At 38.2% G+C, this 24,445-nt stretch overlaps 1 protein-coding gene across 1 annotated transcript in view; it reads left to right on the top strand.

Annotated features, from left to right (window-relative positions):
• The window catches only part of RORA (RAR-related orphan receptor A), a 217,196-nt gene that overhangs the window by 94,317 nt on the left and 98,434 nt on the right, over window positions 1–24,445 (top strand). Inside the window, exon 3 of the mRNA XM_014944530.1 lies at window positions 10,664–10,693. Within this exon, the coding sequence (XP_014800016.1) occupies window positions 10,664–10,693 (30 nt within the window). The remainder of the gene's footprint in view (window positions 1–10,663; window positions 10,694–24,445) is intronic.

Consider the following 24,445-nt stretch of genomic DNA (forward strand, 5'->3'; position numbering starts at 1 on the left):
TATAGGATGATTTGAAAAACCTTTAGGAAACACTTTCTTTGTGTTCATGGTGAGATCTTAGCACGTATACATATAATAATGGGGCCTCAGCACATTATTACGTGAGCTACTTCTAGAATGGAGGCCCCAATTTCATTTCTAAAATATATGTGGGTTACACTATGAGATGCAGCATTAAAATTCTGGTCCTCAGATACATTATACTGCTTATCTTGCCATATCTCAGTCATCTTGTTGAAGTCACGAACTGATTGTGAAAGATGCAGTGAGAAAGTCCTTGCTTGGAGAGTTTTTGAATTGAGATTGCTGCGCTGAGCCCGCAACCCAGTTTATAAATACGTGACTTGGAGTTACGTAACTGCTTGGTTTCTGTTTCTTTGTCTGTAAACTGCAGTGTTTGGGTTCTGAGGATATAGAAGCACTAACTTGATGATGTGAAGTACTGCAAAAAAGTCAACCCAGTAACACCAAGGAAAACACAAAAAGTACCCACAGTGGAGTTGCCTGTTTTTTGGTGTGGGATAAATCTTAGCATTTTGGGGTTTGCCTGAATTTATTTATTGCTTTGTTTTGGTTTTTTAGTAAGTTGCTCACATCTTTGCAAACATTACAGCTCTACCTATAGTCAGTCACAGAAGTTACTCAGTAAAGTGCAATCACACAGGTTGATTGTAAGTTAGAGAAGGAATTGACCAAAAAAAGTGCTTGTAGCTTGCAAACGTATCACCTTGTGTGATATTCCTGCTTGTTCTCAAAAGTTAACCTGGACTTTATTGTGGCTATATTTGGATCGGAGATCTCCCAGAGCGACTTGTATGTCAGAGCAAATGGGGTTGATAAATCACTTGATAGTGTCCTTCCCCCACGCCATTTCTTCCAGCTCAGCAGAGAAGCCCTATCTGTGTTGTATCAGGGGGGATTGTGCTAGTCAAAATGCCATCTTTCAGATAAAAAAATATAGCAAGTTCCAATTACTTTGTAACTTTCCTATATCCTTTTTCATCCCAATTTTACAACCTGACCTGCTCCTTCCCACTGCCATCAGAGTTGTACATCTGAATAGTCCATGGATTCGTCTGTTCCTTATTAGAAGTGACCATGGTCGCAGAGCTGACCAAGCAGTAGTTGTGGTAGGACAGTAGGAAATGCTTCAGGGCATTGGAACATGGTGCAGGCAAAACTTAGTAGCAAGGTGTTCTTTGCATTGGCATCTTGGCGATTAATAATAATCATTGTCCTCATTTTGTCCAGCAGTTAAAGCTCTAGGAAGCTGAAATCTTGTTTTGATGTGGATTAAGAGCGTACTTAATGATCTAATACTGGGCTTCTGTGAGGACTTCCATTTGCTAGAACCTGCCTTCCTGTATAGAATGACTACTGGCTTCGAGGGGTAAAAAAACAATTGCATTTGGCCATCCAAAAGAATTACTCTGCTTTGAGTACACGAATAAATTGTAGGTGATTATCTCTTACTGAGGAGTGTGCAAATGTTACTTCTCATAGTAAGGTGTTAGAAGAATTGTTATATATACTTCTCAATTAGGTATATTTTGCTTATTTGAAATAACTCATTTATGAACCTTTTCTCTTTTCATGGTTATTCCTGAGAACCAGGCAGTTAAGACTGACATTTGAATTGGTAGTAAGTTTTTTAATTTTTTAAATGATGGCAATCTCACTGATCTTTTTATTTCAAGAGAAGTGAACATATTTGTTGACTTGAACATATTCAAGACCAAAAGGAAGAAGAATACTTGGATGTAACCAATCAGCAGGGCATATTGCAGCATACTTACTAACCAAGTATTTTGGATGCCAGCTTTGATAGATTCTATAACATTTACGGAATTGTATGTGGCATATTAATGCTATTTCAAGTAGATTCTGCCATACCTAACAGTGTGTGGTACAATATGCTGTAGGTGGCTTAATGCTCATCAAGACTGGGTTCTGCAATTGGTAAATATTTGTTACATGTGTTACTGGATGCTGGAGGCCTAAATCTTAACTGAATAATTTTGTAGATGCGAACACTATACGTAAAAGCAGGTGGCCTGCTGCAGTAGCAACAACCCCTAGATGTGGTTTCAGAAAACTGAGTGGTGGGTCAGTAACCCATAAATTAAGGAAATTTATTTCTTTGGGGGGAGTTTCTTTTGTTGTATTTTATGAATGTATACAGCTACCAGAGTTTTATGGTCATATTTTACTTATGGGCAGCTCATCAACAGCTTGGGCTTTTTTCTGGTCATAGAAATACTGAGAGGATTTCATTGGTTGTCTCCTGTAGCATTAGTGAGCATAGAAGATAAATGGATATATTCTTAAATACAACAGGTTTTATTGAAAAGTATTATAGGGTAGAATAAAATGAAAAATAATCTACAATTGTGTCTTAAAATGTGTTCTAAATAGAAACCCATAGTTTTTCCTTCCCTGACATAGTAATATCCATCAGATCATTTTAAATCGTAATCCAGTGTATTTAACTTCGCAATATTCTTAAATAATAAATTCCTAGTTGTATGAAGAAGCAAGCACTAGAAGCATACATTTGATAGTTGTTTGGGTTTATTTCATTTTGGTTTGGTTTATTTATGTGAAAGAGCTTTAACAGCCTGTGTGAAAATGAAGTCCTAGCTACCTGAAGGCAAAGAATTGGGGCATTGAGGCTTCTTTTATCTCCCATCTTGAAGGATTACCTCTAGGTGAGAATTGGTGTCATCAGAACCACTGCAGCGTTGTGGTTGCTATCGCAGCCAATATCTCAGCTCCTGGGCCTCTGAGAATTTCAGTTTTGCTCTAAGGACAGTCAGATGTCCATGCACCAGGAGAAACGTCTGAAAACATTTGGCCTGAGTTAGCATAAAGGAAGATAGCTCCCACTCTCAATTTTTATTTGTAGTTTGATAATTTTCTGGGTTTTGTGAAAGTACTGTCAACTCTTTGAGGCCTGGCTCATGCTTTTAAATGTTAAATTGTCAGTACTCTTGAACAAGGTGGCCTGAAAGTCTTGTATAAGAGTGTAGAGCGCTATGTTTAAGTAAAAATGTTGCTTTGAAATTACCTCCAAAGTATTCTTGGGATGAGGTGCCTGATAGGTCTGGAAGAGCAGCCAAGTAAAATGCAATTTTATGGTTCAAGCTGGAGGAGGAAAGCTGTACTCCTACCTGTACAAAAGCACAGACTGTGGGATGACCAGCACACAGACGTGTGTGCACATCTACCTACCAGACTTGCTGCTTTTCCAAACGGTCCTGGTTGACTCTCCCTGATATCAACAAGCAGGGAGTTTGCAAAGATGATGCTATTTGTTTAGTGGTTGGCATCTGCTGGGGTATTTTCTTTGTCCAAGATCCCACTAAGTGGAAAGTAGAGATGGAGTCAATGAATCAAATGGTAGGGAGGACTTGCTGTGAGGATTGATTCCCCTCAGGAAACTGCGCACATTACAGAGCTTCTTGCAGGTGTATCTAGTGCAAGTTAAACAAATTGTTCCCATTAGCGTGCTGGTAGGACAGAGCCTTCAGCTGAAGGAGACTCTGCTCTTTGAATGTCACAGGGAGGAAAAAGTCTAGTGCTGCTCAGGGTGGTGGTGCCTGCCACGCTCGCAGCAGTGTTCTCCTCTCACCGTTAAAGCTGTGTCAAACACGGACTGGCAATCAGGCTCACAGTTTAAGTCAATATACAGTACTAAGGAATTCTGTGACTGGCTGGTTTCAGTGCACCTGTGTTGCTCTGTAAGACTGTTTTGAAATCCGTACTTTGTGATTTGCTCAGTCGATTGTGTAACTAATAGTCATTAAAACGAAGCTAATTCATGGTTTTCCTATACAGACTCCTCCTGGAAGTACACTCTTATGTACAGTTCTGAACTATCTTTGACTTTAAATGTGTGAAATATAGTACAAATGGGGGACAGATGTTTAGCCTGCTCTCTGGCCATGTGTTCTGTGGCAACGTTTGTCCTGTAAGAACTTAATGGCTATTTAATGAAGATTCTCCATTTTGTTTCTCCCAATCTAAGACACTGTTTATTTGTGAGGACAAAAGAAATGTTAAAGCTCAGAGGGACCTTCAGTGAAGTTGTACAAGAACAAAGAACTAGTTAAATATAATCGTCTTTACAGTTAAGGGTTTTGTTTGTTATTTTCCCAGATCTGTTCAGTATTTAATCTCACATCAGAGAAAGCAAGTTAGCACTCTGTTCCAGCAGCCACGTATGATGCCAGCACTTAGGAACTATCTGTGTGTGATGGCCACACATAAAAAGATGACTTCGGCATCGAACATGTGTTAATCCAAGGTTTCCATACAGCTGGGAACAGGCTGTTTATAGGAAGATTTGAAACAAGGAGTTGCATGTGGTCAGTTGTCCAGGATATTACAAAGAAATGGTTTGTTCAATGTTAATCACAGATGAGAAGTTAGTATTTTAATTTTGGGCTAACACTAACTGCATATGTAATAACAACAGCATTGTTGTCACAGCCTTAAACATGGACACTTGGATCTTGAATTTATTTCTTAATTTCTGGTTTCTTTTGGAGCAGTTTTGCCATCAGAGGTTTGAAATCAGTTGGGGGTCTGTTAAGAATTTTTTATTTGGGAAAAATCTAGAAAGAACAAGGAATTCTTTTAACTGAGAATTGTACAGATGGCAACTCATGATGTTTTCTCTATTATGAGCACTCTGTAACTTTGAAAGGATTGCAGTCATTTGTATTCCATTTTCACAGGTGCTACTATCATTTTAAGGGGTGTGGGGCAGGGCAGGCTGTCAGCTACTGAAAAATGAAGTCATAAAAGGCCTAGATGATGCAGCAAGTCACTCTCGGAATCAGGAAGTCAGTCTGAGTTTCAAGAGCTAAAAAGTTGTCTATCTCAATAAAATAAAGTCAAAATATTTTTTTTTTTTTTAAATCCTTGGGGTTTTAATATGTTTGTCTCGAATATCTTGCATCCATATTTGAGTAGAAACTAAAACAAGTGTGTTGTGGAAAATTTTCTGTAGCTAATTCTGATATAATCAGGTGATTCCAGGAGTAAGATTAAAGCAACACCTCAAAAATAAAACTCTGAATAATACTCTGATAGAATTTAGGTATAAGAAATAGCTGTGAATCTTAGAAGAGCAAGGTTGGGTTTTTTCAGTACTGAAGCATTAAGATCAATCTTGATTCCTGGAACTTTGGTATATGCTTATGGACTTGGGAACAAAAGAAGGATCTAGGCCTGCTGAAAAACCCTTGTTTTGCATGGTGGGATCTTTCCTTTTCAGTAAAAGCTGTGAACAAGTTTGGGAAAAACTGGAATATTATATTAAAAAATTATGGTCATCGTATTTGAAGTTGGGTTTTTTTATTTAAAAAAAAGGAACTTCCTTTTTCTTTCTTTTTTCTTTTTTGTTTTTCGTAATTATGGAAAGTTTCCTTGTTCTTACATGCCTAGTGGATGTTGCCCTTGATCCTTGCTACCCTAGCACATCATTTATTTCTTTTTTGAGTGAACTATGAGCATTAGTGTCCATTAGCAATTTTTGAAACAAAATACTAAAATTACTTGGAGCACTTTCAGTAATGTCCACCGATCATCATTAGCAGCTCTTCTGTCCTAGACAAGGGCACTGTTTTGTAACATCGTTTTGTTTGGTTAAATTCACTGAAGTTGTATTTACAGTACTTCTGTGTATGTTATTTTCACCTTGGTCACCATAAACAGTGGCCTACAAAGATCATAAAATTCCTTCAAGCCAGAGATCCTTACGTATTTTAATATAAACCATTATTAAATTTTCTAAAGGAATGAGCTCTTTTCTGAATTTCTGAATACACTCAGATCTATTATTCTGCTTTGGTAGGTTCTCTGCAAGTGCCCGAGTGTTACATATAATCTTCCACCTTAATTGCTGGCTTTGTGTAGTGACAGAGTAAAGAAGCAGTGGAGTGACAGGATGAAACACAGTAGGATCCACACTTGTAATCCATTTTCTTTCTGATTTTACACAATATGTCAGCAGGAGGCTTAGAGTTTAAAATTTTAACTTTTTTTTTCCCCCAAGATTTCCAAACCATCATAAAATGGGTTCCAAAGTTCCAAAACATGCTAGAGACATAATGCCGGCTTGAGGGGAGGGTAGAAGACAGTAAAAAAAAAAATAAAAATAAATATATATATATATATATAGATACACATACCCATATGAGCAAAGCATCATATACATATACCATCTACATAGATGTTCTGTCATCAGACCAATGTTAATCACCTGATTTTGGCACAAAACGTGAAGCAAAGGAAACATGGTGCTGCTTGAGAGAAGTCCTGGAGATCAGTGATGCGCTTTGCCAGTGATGCCTGTGTTTATCCATGCAAATTTCTGAGGAAGAATTTTCTTGGGGGTTTAAGAAAATTGCACTCAAGAATATCCTCCTTTGATATTTTGCAGAGTAATGTATTCTGCCAGACAGGGGACTTTTTACTTATCTTTCTGTACATCAAAGTATGTTTTCCCCTTGAAAAATGGGAAGTTGACAACTGTACAACAGCAGCAGGGATCTAGGTTCACAGACTAAGCAGTGTTTCATTATGCTTCTTTATTTGGATGGGCAACTGTGAGAAATAGCTTATGATGTATAAAATATCTGAGTCTCTTTTTGTACTTGAAGACATTGTTATCTCTATTTGAAGCTGACTAGTGAAGGTCAGTCAGGCTAACCGCTTGCAAAAGAATATCCTGTCTCTGTTGGTAGATACTCTTTTCAAAGTTCATTGCATCCAGAAAGCTATTTTTGTAAATACCACCCATCATGGCAAATTACATATTGTTAGTGGGAGGGGGAAAGGGAATGGTGTATGAATTCTTTTCATTTAAAAAAAAGTCGATTGTTGTTGCAAAGAGCATTGCATAGCAACAATGAAAAGTCTAAGAAGTTAATTTGTTTAAGATTTGGTGCTGATCAGGAATGTCAAATTGCACTGCCGAAGTGATAAATTCTGTGATAACTGTAATACTGAAACTTTCACTCACTGATAACCATGGCAGTGATATATTGTGGTATTTTCATGACATTTCCTTTGCTTTACTTTGAAGTCTAGTTGGTTAAGTCAGGAAGTCTTTTTGTATTAGCAACACTGAAGTTAGGGTTGTTTCTTCCTCTCTTTATTTTTTTTTTATTTGTTAAAGAATGGAAAACTGGCTGTTGAAGATAGTGTTAATAGTGGCAAGTGCTCACGTATTACTCCAGTCTATCACATTTTGAAATTAAGCCCATTAAAAAAAGGGATTTTTCATTAAGTAACATTTTGAAAGGAACCAGTATGTTCTTTGTGCTCCACTTATTAAAAACAAATAAATCTTTGTCTTTCAGTGGTGAGTTATGTTTAGGTTTTATTATATAGTGTCTGCTCAAATCTACGTAAACTGATGGTCCAGCCCCAGAAATGTTTACAAATGCGAGCGATCCCAGTTAATCATGTCTAATCTTGTGAAGAAAATTAGTGATGTATGTTAGACTTGCAGAGTTAGTTTCTCAAGAGATCCTGTTGATTTCGAAAGAACTGATGAGTTGTCTGCGTAAGTCTTCTAGGATACAGCTCACAGGAAAGGCATTCAAACATATACACAAGTGGGAGTTAGCATAGGCCCAAAGAAACCCAAAGATCTTGTAACTCCCCTTTTCTACATTAAGTAGTTTTCAGACTGGTGTTTTTTTGGTGGTTCTTTTTTTTTTTTGGTCATAGTACACTCATTTCTAGGAGACTACTCTACTTCTTGAATGTTCTGAATGGCAGAGTCACTGGCTTCCTGCATTAAAACTAAAACTGATGGCAGCAGTGTAGGAATGTGTTGCATATTTAATATTTATATTTAAAGCACTAGTTATAGCGTATCCAACCTAAGTAACTCTTTGGATATGCTGGTACATTTTTTTCTCAGTTTTTCTAGTCACTTACAGTTACTGGTGTGAAAGGGAAGGCTTCTTAAAAATTCACAACTCACTTTATCATAAGTAAAGATTCCTGATTAATTTAAATCTAATCCTGTTGAACTCACTTGTACCACTTATCCTCGTTCCACCAGACTGCAGTTAGTCACTGCACTGTTCCTTCAAAGCAAAATACTTTGGTTTCATTGCAACTACCAGTGTAATTATGAAGAAGATGCAAAAAGCCTACCTCTTAACCTGGTGTTTTAAAAGGTTGTCTAAAAATATTTGCATAAAGCAGCTAAAAGGCCTTACCAGATCGTAATCAGTAATTATTATGGAAAATTCTGATTGGAAAAACCCACCACTCATCTTATATAAAAAAAAAATTAGGTAGAAAAATATAGGCACTAATATTTCCATCACTGTTTCATGTATCAGGGGAAAGCAGGCCCTCAGTCAGCGAATACAGCTAAGTCTGTTTTGTGCTGTGGCAAATCCCATTGTGAAGGGGCTGTGAGTAATCAGAAGTGACAGCCTAAGCACTTTCTGTTCCAAGTGATTTTACAGAAAGCATTATTTTCTGAGAAAAGTACACATATGGCTCCCATAATGCTGAAAGAGCACTGATGTATCCATTTATTAGCACTAGTGTTGGGAGAGGAAATTTTGCAAATGGTGTTCAGGTTTAAGACATTTTTCTCTGCATTTCCCATTCCATGAAATATCCTTAAAATTGTAGGAGCTGGCTAGATAGGCAAGGGTGGGCGAGTACGTCTGCCAAGGGAACGTTAGGAGAGTTCGTGGTGATGAAGGCTCTGTCAGGAGCTGTACGTGCTGTTCAGTGGTCACACAAGAAGTCAAACGGCACTCATACCAAAGAGTGCACAAGATCCTGTTCTTGCATTTTGCTGTAGATACTTCAGATCTCCCTCCTGCTTCTTGCTCTGCCCCTCTTCTTGCCCTAAGCTCTCGGTCCTACAGTAACGCTCACCACCTCGACACGCTCCTGTCCTGTCCGCCTGCTTGAGCCCACTGGTAATGATTGGGCTGGAATGAAAATCTGAGAAAGCTGGCTTTTACAAAATACAAATTTAAAGGATCAATTTGCCCCCTGTAGTAGCTACTTCTGTGACTAAAAGGTTTTATTTTTGTTACATTTGTTTTTCTTTAGTTCTTATTGCTTACCCTGGCTCCACGGTTTCCTTTCCTAACATAAGGAATGTGAAGATGTGACTGGGACCTTTCAATTTAAGTCAGCACACAAACATAATCAAGTTCTAGTATTCTAATGTTTGTAAATTGCTTACCAATGTCTCACATTTACAAAATTATTCAAAAGAATTGCTCAGAACTTCTTTTCCCAAAGCCTGGAGCCTCTCAGCTTTTCTTTTTGGGGAAAAGAAAGGTTCCAGTGCTCACACTTGTAGAACTTGGTGGTTCAAAACCGAAAGGCCAATTCAACACCAGCGTAATCACAAAAAAATCCTCATGACATTTATGTCAAACTTGATAGCTACATATTTGGGGTTGGCATTGTGGCTTTATGTCTCTACCGAAAACATGAATAGTTTGAAATGTGCTGGCTTTGGAAGCTAGCTCTAAATTTGCAAATAAGGTATCTATATTTTTCTGAATTATTTAAAACCTATTGCTTTCCTGAGATGTTCCACAACAAAGAAGCCTGAAATAAATGCCTATTTTTTCCACGGTAATTTGGTTTTGGAAGAGGCAGTTAAAGCAATAGGAGGGTAGCTAAAGAGATTCAGGTCTTTCTATGTTTCGTGAATAGTAAGGCAAACAATTCCAATTCCAAAATTTCATTGCAGGCCTTAATCGCAAATGAAATATTTCAAATACTTGTACTGCTTCCAGTAACCTCTCTCTTTTCTCATAAAATTCCCCCCAAGGAGAGTGAAGCTTAAATACTGAGGGGTCCGAGTACAGCATCATTTATCTGCTAAAGTGGAGACAATATTGTTTGTATTCAAGCATGAATTCCAGTGACATTTAACAGAGTTAATTTTATCTTTATTTGGTATTATGAATTCTGCCTCATTCTGTTCACTCTGCTGCTTTTTTAAAATGCCTCTCAAATTTCACTGGCACTGGACCATCATTGGTGATTGCCACCACATGCCTGTCTAGCATAAAAACATCTTTATTACTTCAGAAAGTATATATTTAACAGCTTGGAGATATTTGCATCTGGCTTGGAATTATGGCAAGTAATACTCATATTGAGAGAGCTGTTCATTTAGTTTTAATGAGCATAAGCTACAGCTTGCAGTCAAGGAACTACTTGAACTTAATAACACAGCAAATGAATTGTTGTACTGCTCAAATCTGTTCTGTCTGGGTAGTCTGATGTGCGCCAGTTAATACGAGTGTGGGAAAATCTTTAGCCATGGAAAATAAAAGGGGACTCCATAGCGGTGTTGGTGTCTTCTGTTTGCATCAGCTTCAGTTTGAAAACAGCGCATCCCAACAACAAAATTTAAGCAATACATGCTGAAATATTTATTGATGAGGTGCAAGGAGAGAATATACCATTAATGTCTGCATGCAAAGAAGGGAGATCCTCCCACCTCTAATGTACAATCATTGCAGTTTTCATTCCTCTCTTATAGTGGCCACTGTGTGCCTGAAATAAAATGGTTTAATGACAAAATACATGTCAAAAGAATTTACCCAGTGGTCGCTTTGCTAACATTGGTGTCATTTCTTCCTCACAGGTATTTCTGTAACAAAGAAGACTCATACATGTAAGTAATATCTTTTGATTTGGCCTTCTTTTACGAATGGAATTGGTGTAACGCTGTGCTGTGGCGCTCAGACTGTTCGGTGTTGGTCTCGCCTGAGAAGGCTCTGTTTTAAAAATTGTGGTGGGCTCTCTGTGGTTCCACTCCTCGCCTGAAATGTCGTCTAAATGAATATACAATGAGTGTGTGTGTGTGTATTTGTGTGTGCATTTGCATCTGTGTTAAATCAGAGGGCAGAAAAAGAAAGTTGTGAAGAAAGGCAGAATTCCTTATTCGAGTACTTATCCCTTGCAGCTAGATGGTAAGTAACAGATCCAGAAACTGCAGGAGATGGGAATGGTTATATTTTCATATGTCTGTTCTATAGGCAGTATGATTCAAGTAAAAATAAATTATTTAATTCAAAGTCTTCTGTCCCTTCCTACGCATTAATCTGTAAGGTAAATTATTCTGTGCTTGTGCTTAAGGAGCTCTTGATGAAAATGAGGAGGTTATTGTTTTGCTCTCAACATATAAACAAACAGTCCTCATAAATGGCAACCTTGGAAATGGATGTGGATGCGTGCATTGACTTATGTATACATTTATTCCAAATCTTCTTGAAAGACATCGTTATTGGGGATCAAGTCTCATCTACTCTGCAGTGAGTTAAAAGCACAATTCCAAGAAAATGTTATCATTTGTATCTGAAGGAGATATCTTGAGATTCTTCCAGTAGTGTGGAGATTTGGAAATCCGGTAATGCAGGAATTGTACTTGTTGAAATTCAGAAACAGGAGTAGCCTAAAGCTGAGGCGATTAGTCTCATGAAAGCCTTCTAACAGAACAGGTGGTAGGCTGCACAAAATTTACAAAGATCTTTGCATTTTAACAGGGTTATGCATTTGAATTATGTTCACCGCAGCTTCTAGGGTTAAAGTGGTGTCATTAATTAGATTCTTATTCCTGGTTCTAAATTATTCATGTAATGAAAAATCTGACTTGAGATTCTGAATTCTCACCGTATAGAGTTACAAAATACAGTTTCTTGATTTTAGAATTACAAATGAGATGTTGATTTTTACAAGTTTTGAAGCAAATGTTATATGTCACAAACTTTTCGAGTACGATGGTCCTCTTCTGCTTAGGTGGGCTTGCTGCTTAATGCCTTCTTAGGGTCAGATCCCCTTTGGCTGAATGCATATATGGTTTCCATTGCACTTAATGGGAGCTACAGCTCTGAGGCATCTGAGGGCACAATTTGACCCTTACATTTTTGGTGAATATTTGAGCTCATGCTGACTGAGATTGACAGTACAGGAGACTGAAGTCCTCTGTATATCCGCAGGCCAGGCATTGTACAGACAGCTTCCTTGCACAGCCTTGCCCATGAGCTCAACCCTGGCCTGGAGCGACCACCCTCTCTAGAGGTGGTAAGTAATTTGGTATTTATGCTAGCTCAGTCTTGGGCCTCTCTTGTATAGAGGCTAACGACTGGACATGGTGGTTTGTAACGATCCGCCTGGAAATCAGCTGAAATCACCCTATTTATTTTGTATACAGCAGTGCCATGTGCTGACCTGCTAGAAGGGCCACATCTCCAGTTCCAGTACTTTACACTTTTTGTAGGGAAGATTAAATAGTAAGCACAGATGTAAAAAGTGTAGGAAATATGCTCTTAAGCCATGCCAGACTGATAAAGTGTTGTCATCGTTTCTGTCACAGCGTATGCTGTGTTTGAGGCTTATGATGAAAAGAAGATGTATTCCTCAACTGTGTTAGGTGATTAGCTACTGTTCACCATATATGGCCTTTAATCTAGTTAAGACAGAAATTAGGGTCCCGGCATCATCTATGTTGAGAGCTCTGTTTGTGCTGTTCTAGGAGAACTGTCAAAGAGTAGTTCCCCCATTTGTTAATCAGTTGTCATGCAATTGCTGAAGCATGAACAAAAAAGTTCCCTGAATAATGGGAAGATAAGCTTGCCCATTAAGAAAGGATTAAAATAGAAAGAGCAATATGCTGTAATTGGCATGATGAAAATGCAGGCTACATTTGCTAACAAATATATATGAGTTTTCATTCAGTTTTGGTTGAAGTTCTTTTAGAATTCATTCCTGTTATGACAAGTTCTTATAAAGCAGGAATTAATGTAAATTGCGCATCTTTAGCATTTTGACATCAACCATAATAAGCATTTTTTTTCCTTATTGCCTAGAATTTTTTTATTATTGAATAGAAGAAGTAGACATCAAAATTCACAGTTTTGGAATGACTTGGGGAAAAAAATAATTTTATATAAACACCTAAATGCAAGAATTAAATGTGAATTGTTAGCAACTAAAAATGACAAGGAGTTTTTGTGTATCAAGGTGATCTAGAGTTTGCCTATGACTCTGTATCAGTGTATATAGCATATCCAAACTAAGTTGTATAGAGTAGGATTTCTGCAAAGACATTTCGGCAAACATTGTCACAAACACTTTGTGAAGTGTATATATGTAGTTTGCACTACTGTATAGAAATATGGATGAAGTCTTCTTATTCCGAGTTTACAATGTATGGCGTATGAGGGTGTTGACTGACTGTAGATTAGCACTTATTTCTAATGACCTTTTGACGTAATTGGTGGAGTATAATGCCAGAAAGTTTGACACATTATGCATTTGAAACATCAGATTAATTCCTTTCAGACTTCATCCTAATGGAAATTTTAATTGTGCAGGTTTTGAAATTGATGGAGGTCTGCCTCCACCACTTTTTTCTTCCTGGTGTTATTGTTTGACATTTTGGGTATATTTCACCTCCTCCTTGGCATTAGTCTGTGATGAAAGTGGTCTGTCAGTTGAGATGGAAGTACTGTGCTGATGACAGGTGCTTAGGTCATTTCTCAGTCGAGTGGTAGTTCAGTATTCATACACACGCAATATAGTGCTGAAGAAATACATCTTCCATAATGTAACTAGCTAAATAAAACTTCAGAGATTTTCACTTTTCTTGATACAAGTGATGTTATTCAGGTATGCTGTCTCATTAGCTACTTCTTTGCATCCTCTCTTCATCAGAGTTTGAGCAGTACAAAACCCACCATTTTTAAACAAGGAGTGTAACACTCTTCCAAGCAGCACTAAGGAAATAGTGCAGGTTTTCCCTCAGTCAATTAAACAGGCTTTTGGAGTAAAAATTCATGCCTTCTGTGTGTAGAACTATTCTCTCTTGGGCTCCCATGCTGATTTGTTAGGTTAACCATCACTTTATATAACCTTTGGTCTATCTAAAGCAGATGATTGAAGCCAAGTTCTATCTCATCTTCCATACAAAGTGGGACTTTTGGTGTTTCAGTTCTTTTTTAACTCAAGAAAGATATGGCTAACACTTAGATTCTTTTCTGATAATTTAGTTTGCACTGATATTTGTAATATTAGTCTCATGTTTCATGCTCCAAATATAAAAGTACTCAAAGTGAATGGTAACTGCATAGTTTCAGCCTTTTGCAAATTCAGACAGGTGTCATTGTATGAGTGACAACAAAGGTCTGAAATTCTGAGGAACAGAAAGCTACAAAGGACCTGGCATTTAGAACCTACTGACTTGGGTTTATGCTCGATCCTGAAATGTGTAGTATTTAATTTCTGGCATCTTAAATATAAATGTTGCCACACTTGATGCAGTGAGTTTGATGGCCTCTACCAGACCACTTGTGACTCAGAACTATCACACAAATAAATCACCTTGTTTTTCTCCAGGACAGTTTAATATCCTGGGCTCTACCTTTCTTAAATGAATTTGACTTGAGTGCCTATCAAAGTAAGGGGTGGTTTCCTGCGGATGCACCCAGAGGTTAATATTGTAACGAATCCGCAATGCAATGGAACCTCCTTTCTCTTGCTATTTGAATTGCAATGAACCACAGTCAGAAGCTTCAAAGGAGTTTGATTACATAGCTGGAGTTCATATCTGCATAGAGGTCCAGGTACACTCAGTTATTTGCTTACCTGACATTTTTAAGCTAGAAAAAAATGCATAGATTTTGCAAGTCTTCCTTTTACATGATTTTCTGTCCATGTCTCCAGAAAGCCATAGAAGAGCTCCTACCATTTATAGGTTTGTTGTTCTGCAGCAAAAAAGAATCAGGAGCTGTAGCTCCCAAATACTTGGTTCAGAGGCAGGGACTGGTAGGGGTGCTCTTACCTGCCCTAGACTAACCCAAGAGCTATTTTGAATCCTCATTGCATTCAGTTTTCCAGTGATAGTGCACCTACAGATCACTGTCAACACACAGTGTGGATGGTGACCCTTTGTGACCTGAGTCCAAAACTGTTTGACAACTGCCTGCTTCATGCACTTAGACTAAAATTATCACCATTTGGAGAGAAAGAGCATGTTTCATTGAGCAGTCCCAGTGATGGATAGCCAAATACCTCAGTTTCTATATATGGACAAGCTCACTTTTAAGGGGAATTTAAGATTAAGACCTACCATCCCAGTTTGTTCTCTCATGTCTTTATGATAAGGATTTCCCTTATTGGTAATGGAACTTTTTAGTTGTGCTACTTTGCCACTATTCTTTCCTAAATCTCTGACTCAAGAGTCAGACGTTAAGGGCTGCTGCAAAATGGTGTTCAAAATGTGCACCTCATTCCCCGTTCACTGCAATCTGATCAATTAAGCTGTTGGGAAGTTCAGCTTTGTAGAATCACAGAATGGTTTGGATTGAAAGGGATCTTCCAGTTCCACACCCCCCCCTGCCCTGGGCAGAGACACCTCCCACTAGACCAGGTTGCTCAAAGCCCCATCCAGCCTGGCCTTGAACATCTCCAGGGATAGGGCATCCACAGCTTCTTTGGGCAACCTGTTCCAGTGTCTCACCACCCTCAGAGTGAAATATGTTCTTCCTAATATCTAATCTAAATCTCTCTCTTTCAGTTTAAAACTGTTGCCCCTCGTCCTATGGTTCCACTCCCCGATCAAGAGTCCCTCCCCATCTCTCCTGTAGGTCCCCTTTGGGTACTAGAAGGCTGCAGTAAGATCTCCCTGGAGCCTTCTCTTCTCCAGGCTGAACAACCCCACTCTCTCAAAGGGTGGAAGTAAACCTATCCCTTGTGCTCTCTGAGGACCCACACCAAGCACCTATCCCACCCCCTTCCCTCACTCCCACGTCACGCTCTGGGACTATTCCCACACTCGTCCCATAGTAGGTGTTGGTCCAGAGAAGCATCTTCACTCTGTGTCCCCTGAGACTTACCTTTGGGATCCGTGGTCAATGCATGTTTCAAGTTTACGCTGCAGCTGGAAGGTTTCCTTATACCAACAGGATTATAGCACATTGTTCACTGAAGTTCAACGAGCGTATTAAGGTTTGCAACTTCATTGAACCCAAGACCTGGATGTCTCTTTTTCTCTGATTTTGCTTTCCATATTATATTTATAGCCGCTGCTAAAGATTTCTTGAAATTTGTTAAATATTTTCCTTAGTTGTATTAAAGGTAAAGTAATCGTGTAGGGTTTTTTTCCCCGATCTGATTTATAATTACTTAGTGTGTCTACTGTGCATTGTACTGTCTGCCTCACCTCGTGTTTCATGTGCTGGCTGAAGTAAGTAAATGGTACTTTTCTTTCACAAACTAGAAGCCTGCAGAAAGCGGATGGTTAACGGGCTGTGCTGTTAGCACCAAGGCCTAAAGAGAACAGGTGAAAACTAAACCCTGTCCCCTGAGGCCAATAAAATAGCTGTTTGGTCCCCTGTGTGTAACCTCCTAATAACTTTACTGGGCAGCCTTAAAGATCCCTTGGGGGCTTCTCTGCAAGAGCACTCCCTCTCTTTGTTCAGATTGCTTATTAAAAATGATTTTATAATGAAGTTGCCTCAAATAGAAGCTACTTTCCTACTTGTCCTTGAAGCACTGTTTGCCCTGGTGAAGAATTTGAAGACAACTATCTAGGGCTTTTCTCTTGTTCAAAACTTTTACCGAACTACTGCTACACTTGAATGTTTTTTTTTCTTTTTTCCTGTGAGTCAAAGAAAACCTCTTCATCAGCAGCTAGATATTGTACCTTTAATTCTACTTTGAAGCCAACCCTGTAAAACGTTTGTTTTGGGTGCCAGCATCTTTAGTCAATCAGTTTTATTCTCTGCCACACCAAACACTGCGTCAGTGACTTGTTTGTTGCCTGAGAGAGAATGAACATTGCTTTATTGTTGTGGTGGCCAAGTTATTGTGTACAGGGGCAAAGATGAAAGTATTGTCAAATAATGAGGAAAGAAGGGAATATTTTTAAAATCAGAAAATATTTCTGGCTGGCTTGAGAGAAAGAGTACACAGAGTAACAAAGCTGTGTGTGACTTTCATGGCCTGGATATAGGTGGGAATCTGTGGATGCTCTTGTTCTTCATGGTAGGTGTGTAGCAGTGAAACGTTTTCTCTGAAAATTCTCATACTTTTGGAGAGAAACTGGCCCTTTGCTCATGTGGAAGCAGCTGTGGCTAAAGCATCGGGAGAACTTTTTATTAATGCATGTTTTATGCCCTCACAGAATCACTGGTCAGAAGTGAGACAAATCTGGCGCCTCTAATCTTCTATTAGCTACCCAAAAGCTTGGCTCCTGCCTGGGCCCCAACCCTTTGGCACAGTTGGAAGGAACGTTTCATTTTCTCTAAGGCTGATAGAACAGGCAATTAAATGCACTGCCCTGGAAGTCCCACGGGGAACTCTGTCTATTAGCTGCACTTGAAGCTAATGTCAGGTCTCCTCTGGTTCTGTTCTGAGTATATGGAGCAGCTTCTATCTACATGGGATTTTTGGCTATAACCATTAATTATGGACTTAATTTACTGTTAGTTTTCTGGTAAATATCTTAAGATAGGTTTTTCTGTGCCTTTGTAACAACGTAGCATGCAAACTACAGCAAGATAAAAAACTGCAAACAGATGAAAGTTAGTTTTGGCAAACGAAGACTGATAAGCACTTGCAAAATGTTAATCATCCAGTATGAAAGTGTGTGTGTATGTTGGATTATATTTCAGATACTTCTAAATTACAATTACCTAGCAAAATGAATTAGACAAGGTAGAAGAAAGGAAGCTGTCTTAAATTTTGCAAGTGTTTATCTGGGGCTAAGTCCAGACCCTTTCCATGCCTCTAATTAATGTTAGTAGAGGTTACAAATCAATAAATCCCAGTTTTGCTCACACTTCATTTCTTTTTCTGGTCTGTCTTGTGGAAGCGTATAAAATGGGCAGAGACATTCACTTTCATGTTTGAAAAATGATTTGGAGGCCCGTGTTTCAAGGAATGATGAAGTGTTGGGAGAGCATTAGGGGTTTTTTGATGTTAGACAGCTAAATCCTGTCAGTGTGGTTGATGGATATAAAGAGATTGTAGATAGGACTCAAATTTAAACTGTTTGTGGATGTAGGCAGTAAATACATCGGGAACGTCTGCAGTGTTATCTTATACCAGGTCTTGCCTTGCACTTCACTAGAAAGTTTTTCTTACACCTTTTGTACCCTTTTCTTTTCTACCTACTAGTCTAAGGCCATTTGTCTGATGTTATATAAGTCATGAACACTCCATGTGCAAAATACTCCAACAGAGAACGCGTAGGATTGATCTGAATCCTATTGCAGCTGCTTTCAAGATCCCCATTGGCTGAAAGATGCTTTGATCAGCCCTTAAAACTTACTGTCTTGTTGTTGTTTATAAAGTCTCTTGTCTTTGAACTCTCACAGCTGTTATACAAAGTTAATGTTTGCAGTTTGATAAGCCATCCACGATTTCGTATGGTCGTTGGTTACAGAGGATAACTTTTATGGGCTGAATGTAAGCTTCAAAATATTTGATACTCTTCACTCTAAATCTTTAATTGAATGCTGAGAGCAGTAGAAGTTACTCTTGGCAAAGTCATGAAGTTTTTGGGGGTTTTTTTGCCTTTTTTAGGTGGGTTGGGCAACAGAAAACTGACAGGTGAGACCTGTCCAAATCTGCCTTTGTACTCTGGGTGTTTTACAATGCAAACAATGTGAAAACAAATAGGAAGTGTTACTGTTCAGGACTTTATTCTTTAGTGTGTGCGTTGCATATTTTGACTCTCAATTGAGTCTCGACAGCTCTAACTATACCTACAGAGGAAAGCCAACACACTTAAGCCTTTTGACTACGTTTCCTACTAGTTTCCTAAGAGGTAATTGTACTTACTAAACATGACTTGTGCAAGACTGTCAGTTTGATTTGAAGTCATCTTTGTCTCTGTGAAGGGATTGCTACCAAATACAGCAAAGTTTTGGGATTAAATTAGGATTAAAATTAGTATTACAATGTGATTTTTAGGCCTGGTTGTGCATTTCTTCAAAGATAAAAAGTTAAAGTGACTTTCTGAGGTAGATGGTTTATTCCCATGGACATACCACACTGATAACAATACTGCAGTTTTGTTGTAGTCGGGCTGAATTCTAATGATTCTAAAGCAAGCTAAGTCATATGGGCTTCTCCTAAAAGGTTGGTATCTGAACCAAAAAAAGCACATTTTTATTATCTGAATTTTGAAACCAAGGACTGATTCCATCATTCCTAATAGACTCATTTATTTGACAGTGCATTGCAAGACTTGTGCAGTTGCCATTCTGAAACAACTATTGAACCTGAAAAGGGCTTTTTAATGTATGTTGATGGCTAACCTTACTAAGACTGTAAAAATATTGGAAGTTTTTGCAGCCTTTTTCTGAGAACATCAACCTGGAATTATTTAAATGTTGACCCCAGCCAGGAACACAGTTTCATGCAGACAAAATACAAGGCAGCTCCTTATGGCAGGTCAGGCAGTCACTCTAACTCATACCGAATAGCTTGTTCTTTATCTTATGACCAAATGATGATGATATTTGTAAAGCTCTGGTTTTAAAAACAGTTTTGCTGGTCAGAGTTTTTCTGCCACTACATCTCCTAACATGATGAAGTATAGTAATTAATGCTCACCTTAGGAAAAACAAAAGGCTTGAAAGGGCAGCGTGGGTCAGTCTGAAGAACTAAAATTTGTGGTTGAAAAGTAGGAACAGAAACAGATTAGCCCAAAATTAAACACAGTTCCCATGGAATTTGGTATACAGAATTTTTAAAATTCCACTTATTTTTCTTTCTTTATAGCAGCTGAATAGTTTCAAGGTATATCAACAAAATGCCATACTTTATGTATATTGGTTAATGGGAGGGAGCAGGCAGAGAGAACAGCGCAGATAGTTTTGCAGAAAATTTGCCAGATAGAAATTATAGTTAAAGCAGGAGTTACAGTTAAGCAGGAGTACAGGTGATTCTTGGGTTTTATATGGATCAAGAGGTAGCGACAGTTATTTTGGTTTGAGTTTCTGAGTACATAAGTGCCATCTGCGTTTGTGTTTGTAATTTGGAAGAGGAGTGGGAAGATGGTCATATGCTTACCTAAACTATGCTCACATATGAATTGCTTACGCAAAATTCTTCATTAAACTGAAAGAGTCAGAAAACACGGTGCCTGGTATTATTTTAGAATAAGGGAGTAGCTGAATTTCCTGTTGTATTTTAATAGTTGTGTTTCAATTTAAAACAGGAGAATGTAATGCTTTCATGATGTGACAAAAGAACACAATTTTCCTGTTATGCCGTAACGATTTCCTTTCAATCAACTGTACGTGCACTATAAAAACATACGCATGATTTGGCATATACAGATGTGTTTATTAACACACCTTAAAATAAGCATCACAACATTGAGATAACTTTTTTCTAAACATGTTTTATACAGAGAGATAGACAGAGAGGGAAAAAGTATTAATAAGTACCAAAATTATATCCTCCAGTCTGAATACCTTGGAATTCCAGTGCGAATATCCTTTGCTACTTTATCTCTTGCTATTGTAAGACACCACAGTTGTAGAACTTAGATTTGGTCTTTAACCACAACGCAGTCACCTTGCCTTAAACTACTGTATTGTCTGGTTTTGGACTCAAAGGAATAGATCTCACTAAACAGAAGCTACTGTTTTAAGGGATTGCAGCTGGGACTTCAGGAAGCTTCTTGTCTTAACCTTAGTGCCATTAATGGTAAAACCCTTGATTTGAATGGAAATAGAACTGAATCTTCAATGAGTTATTGTAAAAAAATATAAGCAGTAAATTAAACAGAAAGCCTTGACAAAGAGGATGATGAGTTTGCTGCAGAAACTAAGATTGTTGTGAGACCTTTTTGTTATCTGGCTTATCTTCCCCTGTGTGTATGGTAGGTTCTTATTTAAGGTTACCATAAACCATCAGTTGCGAGCTGTAGCAGTGTGACTTGCTGAACAAAAGACTAGGCACACCCTCAAAGCAATTTCCTCTTTTTTTTTTTTTCTTTTTTTTTTTTTTTGAGGTGTTTACCACAACTTCAAAAAACAGTTCACAGCAGTGGTGGTATTCTTGCAGTTTTCTGGAAATTCAAATTAGGCTTTACTTAATCTCTGTGCAACACGAGTAGGGAAACCTCTGGTTTCAGAAAGCCAGTATATGACCAAAGCCATTTAGTGATTTCCTTTTAGATATAGTCATCAGTTGATAACCATCCTTCCCACCAATGTTTGTCTGAAGAACTGTTTCCTTATCTTTGTTACTGTTACCTAACTGATATGTAGGTGTGATACTGCAAAGACAGCTTTTACAGATAAGGCAAGTTTCCTGTTTAAACTCAACATTTCTTTCACTGTGACCCGTTTTTCCTTTTCCCTCCCTATGTTGCTGGCTTACTCCAGAGTTATGGTCCTTGAAGTAAAAGTGGAAGTAATGGTATAATCCGAAAAGATGATTTTACATACCATTAAGGACATAAGGGTACTAAAGACTCACTGAAAATAATTTTCCTGTTAAACAGAGCTTTTGGTATTTCAAAAAGTTACTTCACTGAAATAGTCACAGTTTTTTTCTGCAGTTTTCAGGAGAAAACCCTTTGTTAACTCAGCACAGGGTGAGTAGTCCTTCACGTGGGGTGATAGTGACGTGACTTTAAGAGCTGGCCTAGAAACGAGGTAGTTCAGGTACTTCAACCTTAAATTCCCACGTGCTGTTAACATGTCTTCACCACCAGCTGTTTTCAGAGTAGATTTTAGTACGAAAACCTGTCCTTGATGCAGCAGTGATGTATATTCCTCTAGAATATGTATCTTTGACAAGCAAACAATGTTGTCAACAAAAAATTCCCAGCCACTTCTCACAGGGAACCTTAGAAAAGAGTCACAGAGAACCTGGGCTTGGGAACAAATAGTTTGCAAACTTACTAATATTCTATGTGAAACTTACACCTGGCAATCCCAGTTTGCCAAGAAAATGCCCCTTACTGCATGTTAATTTGCAGCTTTTCACTGACGTTGGCCAGGAGGTTGTGTGATCATCACTCCGGGTAGGAGCCTGTCAGTTGTTCTGCACAGAGACTGCTTTCCTCACTCCGGGGTTAGAGCTCGTGTCCAGCCTCAGAAGTGGGGTTGTGTTCTGGTAATTGCAAAACTGAGAGGGCTTATATGTAGTGACTTATTTTCTTGACTTAAGGTATTGAGTTGCTGGTCTTGAAATCACAAAGCTAAGCATATAAATGTCATTGATATTTTACTCTATGTTCCAGATAAGCAACAAAAGACTATCTACGTATCTATTTCAAATGTATTGTGGGTGAGTATATGCTGTCCAGTAAATCATAGGTATTCGTGTCAGATTTGGTTTGCATATACCAAATGAGTCAATGGCTCTGGTGTAGCAAGCCTCCATGGTGCTTCACTCCAACTTGATAGCGCTCTTTTTGACAACCAGAAGGTCTATTCAGCAGTTGTAAACTGAATAAGTGTTAGTTTGACATGGACCCCTCCCGCTGGTGGCATTAGGGCAACTGTTGAAAGACTTTTATCCACTACAGAAGTTTGTAGTAGTACCTGCATCATTCTGTTCTCCCTCTTCCCTTTCCTGTCCTTTTGCTGATCCCCACACAAAATCTTTCTTGTAGGTGCTTGTCATGAAAAAATGGCTCTGTTTCTAAATAGATAAATTACCAAAGTGCAAATATAATTTGCCCAAAGCCAAAAAAAAAAAAAATTAATTCAGTAAGCTACTTCTGAGTGACATAGCCAAAAATAACCATTCCCTTTATTAGGTTAGTTCATTGCTGTATAATAAATCCAAAAAAAGTTTTTAATTGACTATTTAAGTAGTTTTAGTTTTCAAGTTAGTCTTTTCTGCTTTTAGCTTCTATTATTTTCCAGTTTGTGATCACTGAACACAGTTAATTGGGCAGCCCCTTTGATGGGTTTTATGTGCTTTCTACACATGTGCTTCCAAATAGTTTTGAGGTTCTATTTCTTTCATGATTGTTGTTATTCCTAAAGCTTTAGAGAGAAGGAAAAGGAAAGGAGAAGCAAAAAGAAAGAGGAAAGGATGTAGTTACTCTTTAGCTAGAAGTTGTGTGCCGATTCAGTATATTTGCACCTATTAGGCAAGAAGAGAAGCAGAAGCTACAGCTGAAGTAGGTGATCAAATTGTGTATAAAGGAATGGCAACAGGAACTAAACGATGGTAAATTTTGTATTTGATCCATTAAAGCTCTTAAGCTTCTGTTTCCTTCCAGTGAGATCATAACTCATCACACCACTACCTACACGCATTGGGCTAAGCATGTCCCGATTACAAGATTAGAGCACAAGTGCTCAGCCTGTTTCAAAAAAGCACTTCTAGGGTACATCCTGTAGAAATGTGTATGTAACACCGACTTCTGATTTAAACCTGACGCTGTCCATACTCTGGACATACCATATTCATTAAAATGTCTTTTTTCTTTGCTACATGAAGCCTTCACTTCTTTAATTGTTGCAGTCTTGATTTTCCTCATGAGACTTTTCCCATCAGAGAAAAGAGATGATCAAAGACAGGTGCAGTGACATAAAGAAGAAAGGGAAGTTGTGTACCTTGTGAAACAGTAGAAAAACTTGGTTTTAGTAGAAACCCCTTTGTTTTAGGGCAGAAGATCCTGTTCATTGCAAAGTGGTATGGCTTCTCCTTTATGCCCACGGTGGTACAGCACACCGTATTGAGTTGTTTTTCACTCTATTATGCAGGTATTGACTTCAGGAAGGAAAGAAACCAGGATGTTATCAGACTATTTGCCAATAGGGTAATACAGTTCTCCCAACCCACCCTGTCCATGTGCGTTAGCTCTCTCTACTTTGCGTTATCAAATGCAGCACTTATGTCCTTTGGTGCTTTTAAATGAATTTCCAAACCCATCTTTATTCCAAAATTTAAAAGAAGTAGAAATAAGTCTACTAGCTGTTGTATTTGACAACCCTTCATTGGTTATTTAATATAAATATGAATCCTAAACCTCTTGATTTTTAGTTTTTTCGCAGATGATTATTTATGTGCTTAGAGTTAAGAAAAGTATTTCCATTTCATTTCTAACCATGTGTTTTCTTGGAAACAAACCAGCTATAACACATTGTATTTCTATGAAAACACAAGCTTATTAAATGTCAAACAGTTTATGTTTTCATGGCAGTCATCTTGAAATTGGCACATTGACTGTGTCAGTGTTTTATGATGTAAGCTTAAAACTGTCAGATTGTCAATGTTCAGACATGAAAAGGTCTGAAGTCTCGCACATGGAGGAGGAGAAATTAGGCTCTTGTCAATTAGCAGGTGGTGGTAATTTAGGCATATGTTTGAGCCTTGTATTAATATAATAGAAACTCCTTAGTCTGAGTATCTTCAAATATTTAAGCTGATAAAGAGGTGG

This window comes from Calidris pugnax, unplaced genomic scaffold, assembly GCF_001431845.1.
Source record: "Calidris pugnax isolate Ruff unplaced genomic scaffold, ASM143184v1 scaffold70, whole genome shotgun sequence".
Lineage (NCBI taxonomy): Eukaryota > Metazoa > Chordata > Aves > Charadriiformes > Scolopacidae > Calidris > Calidris pugnax.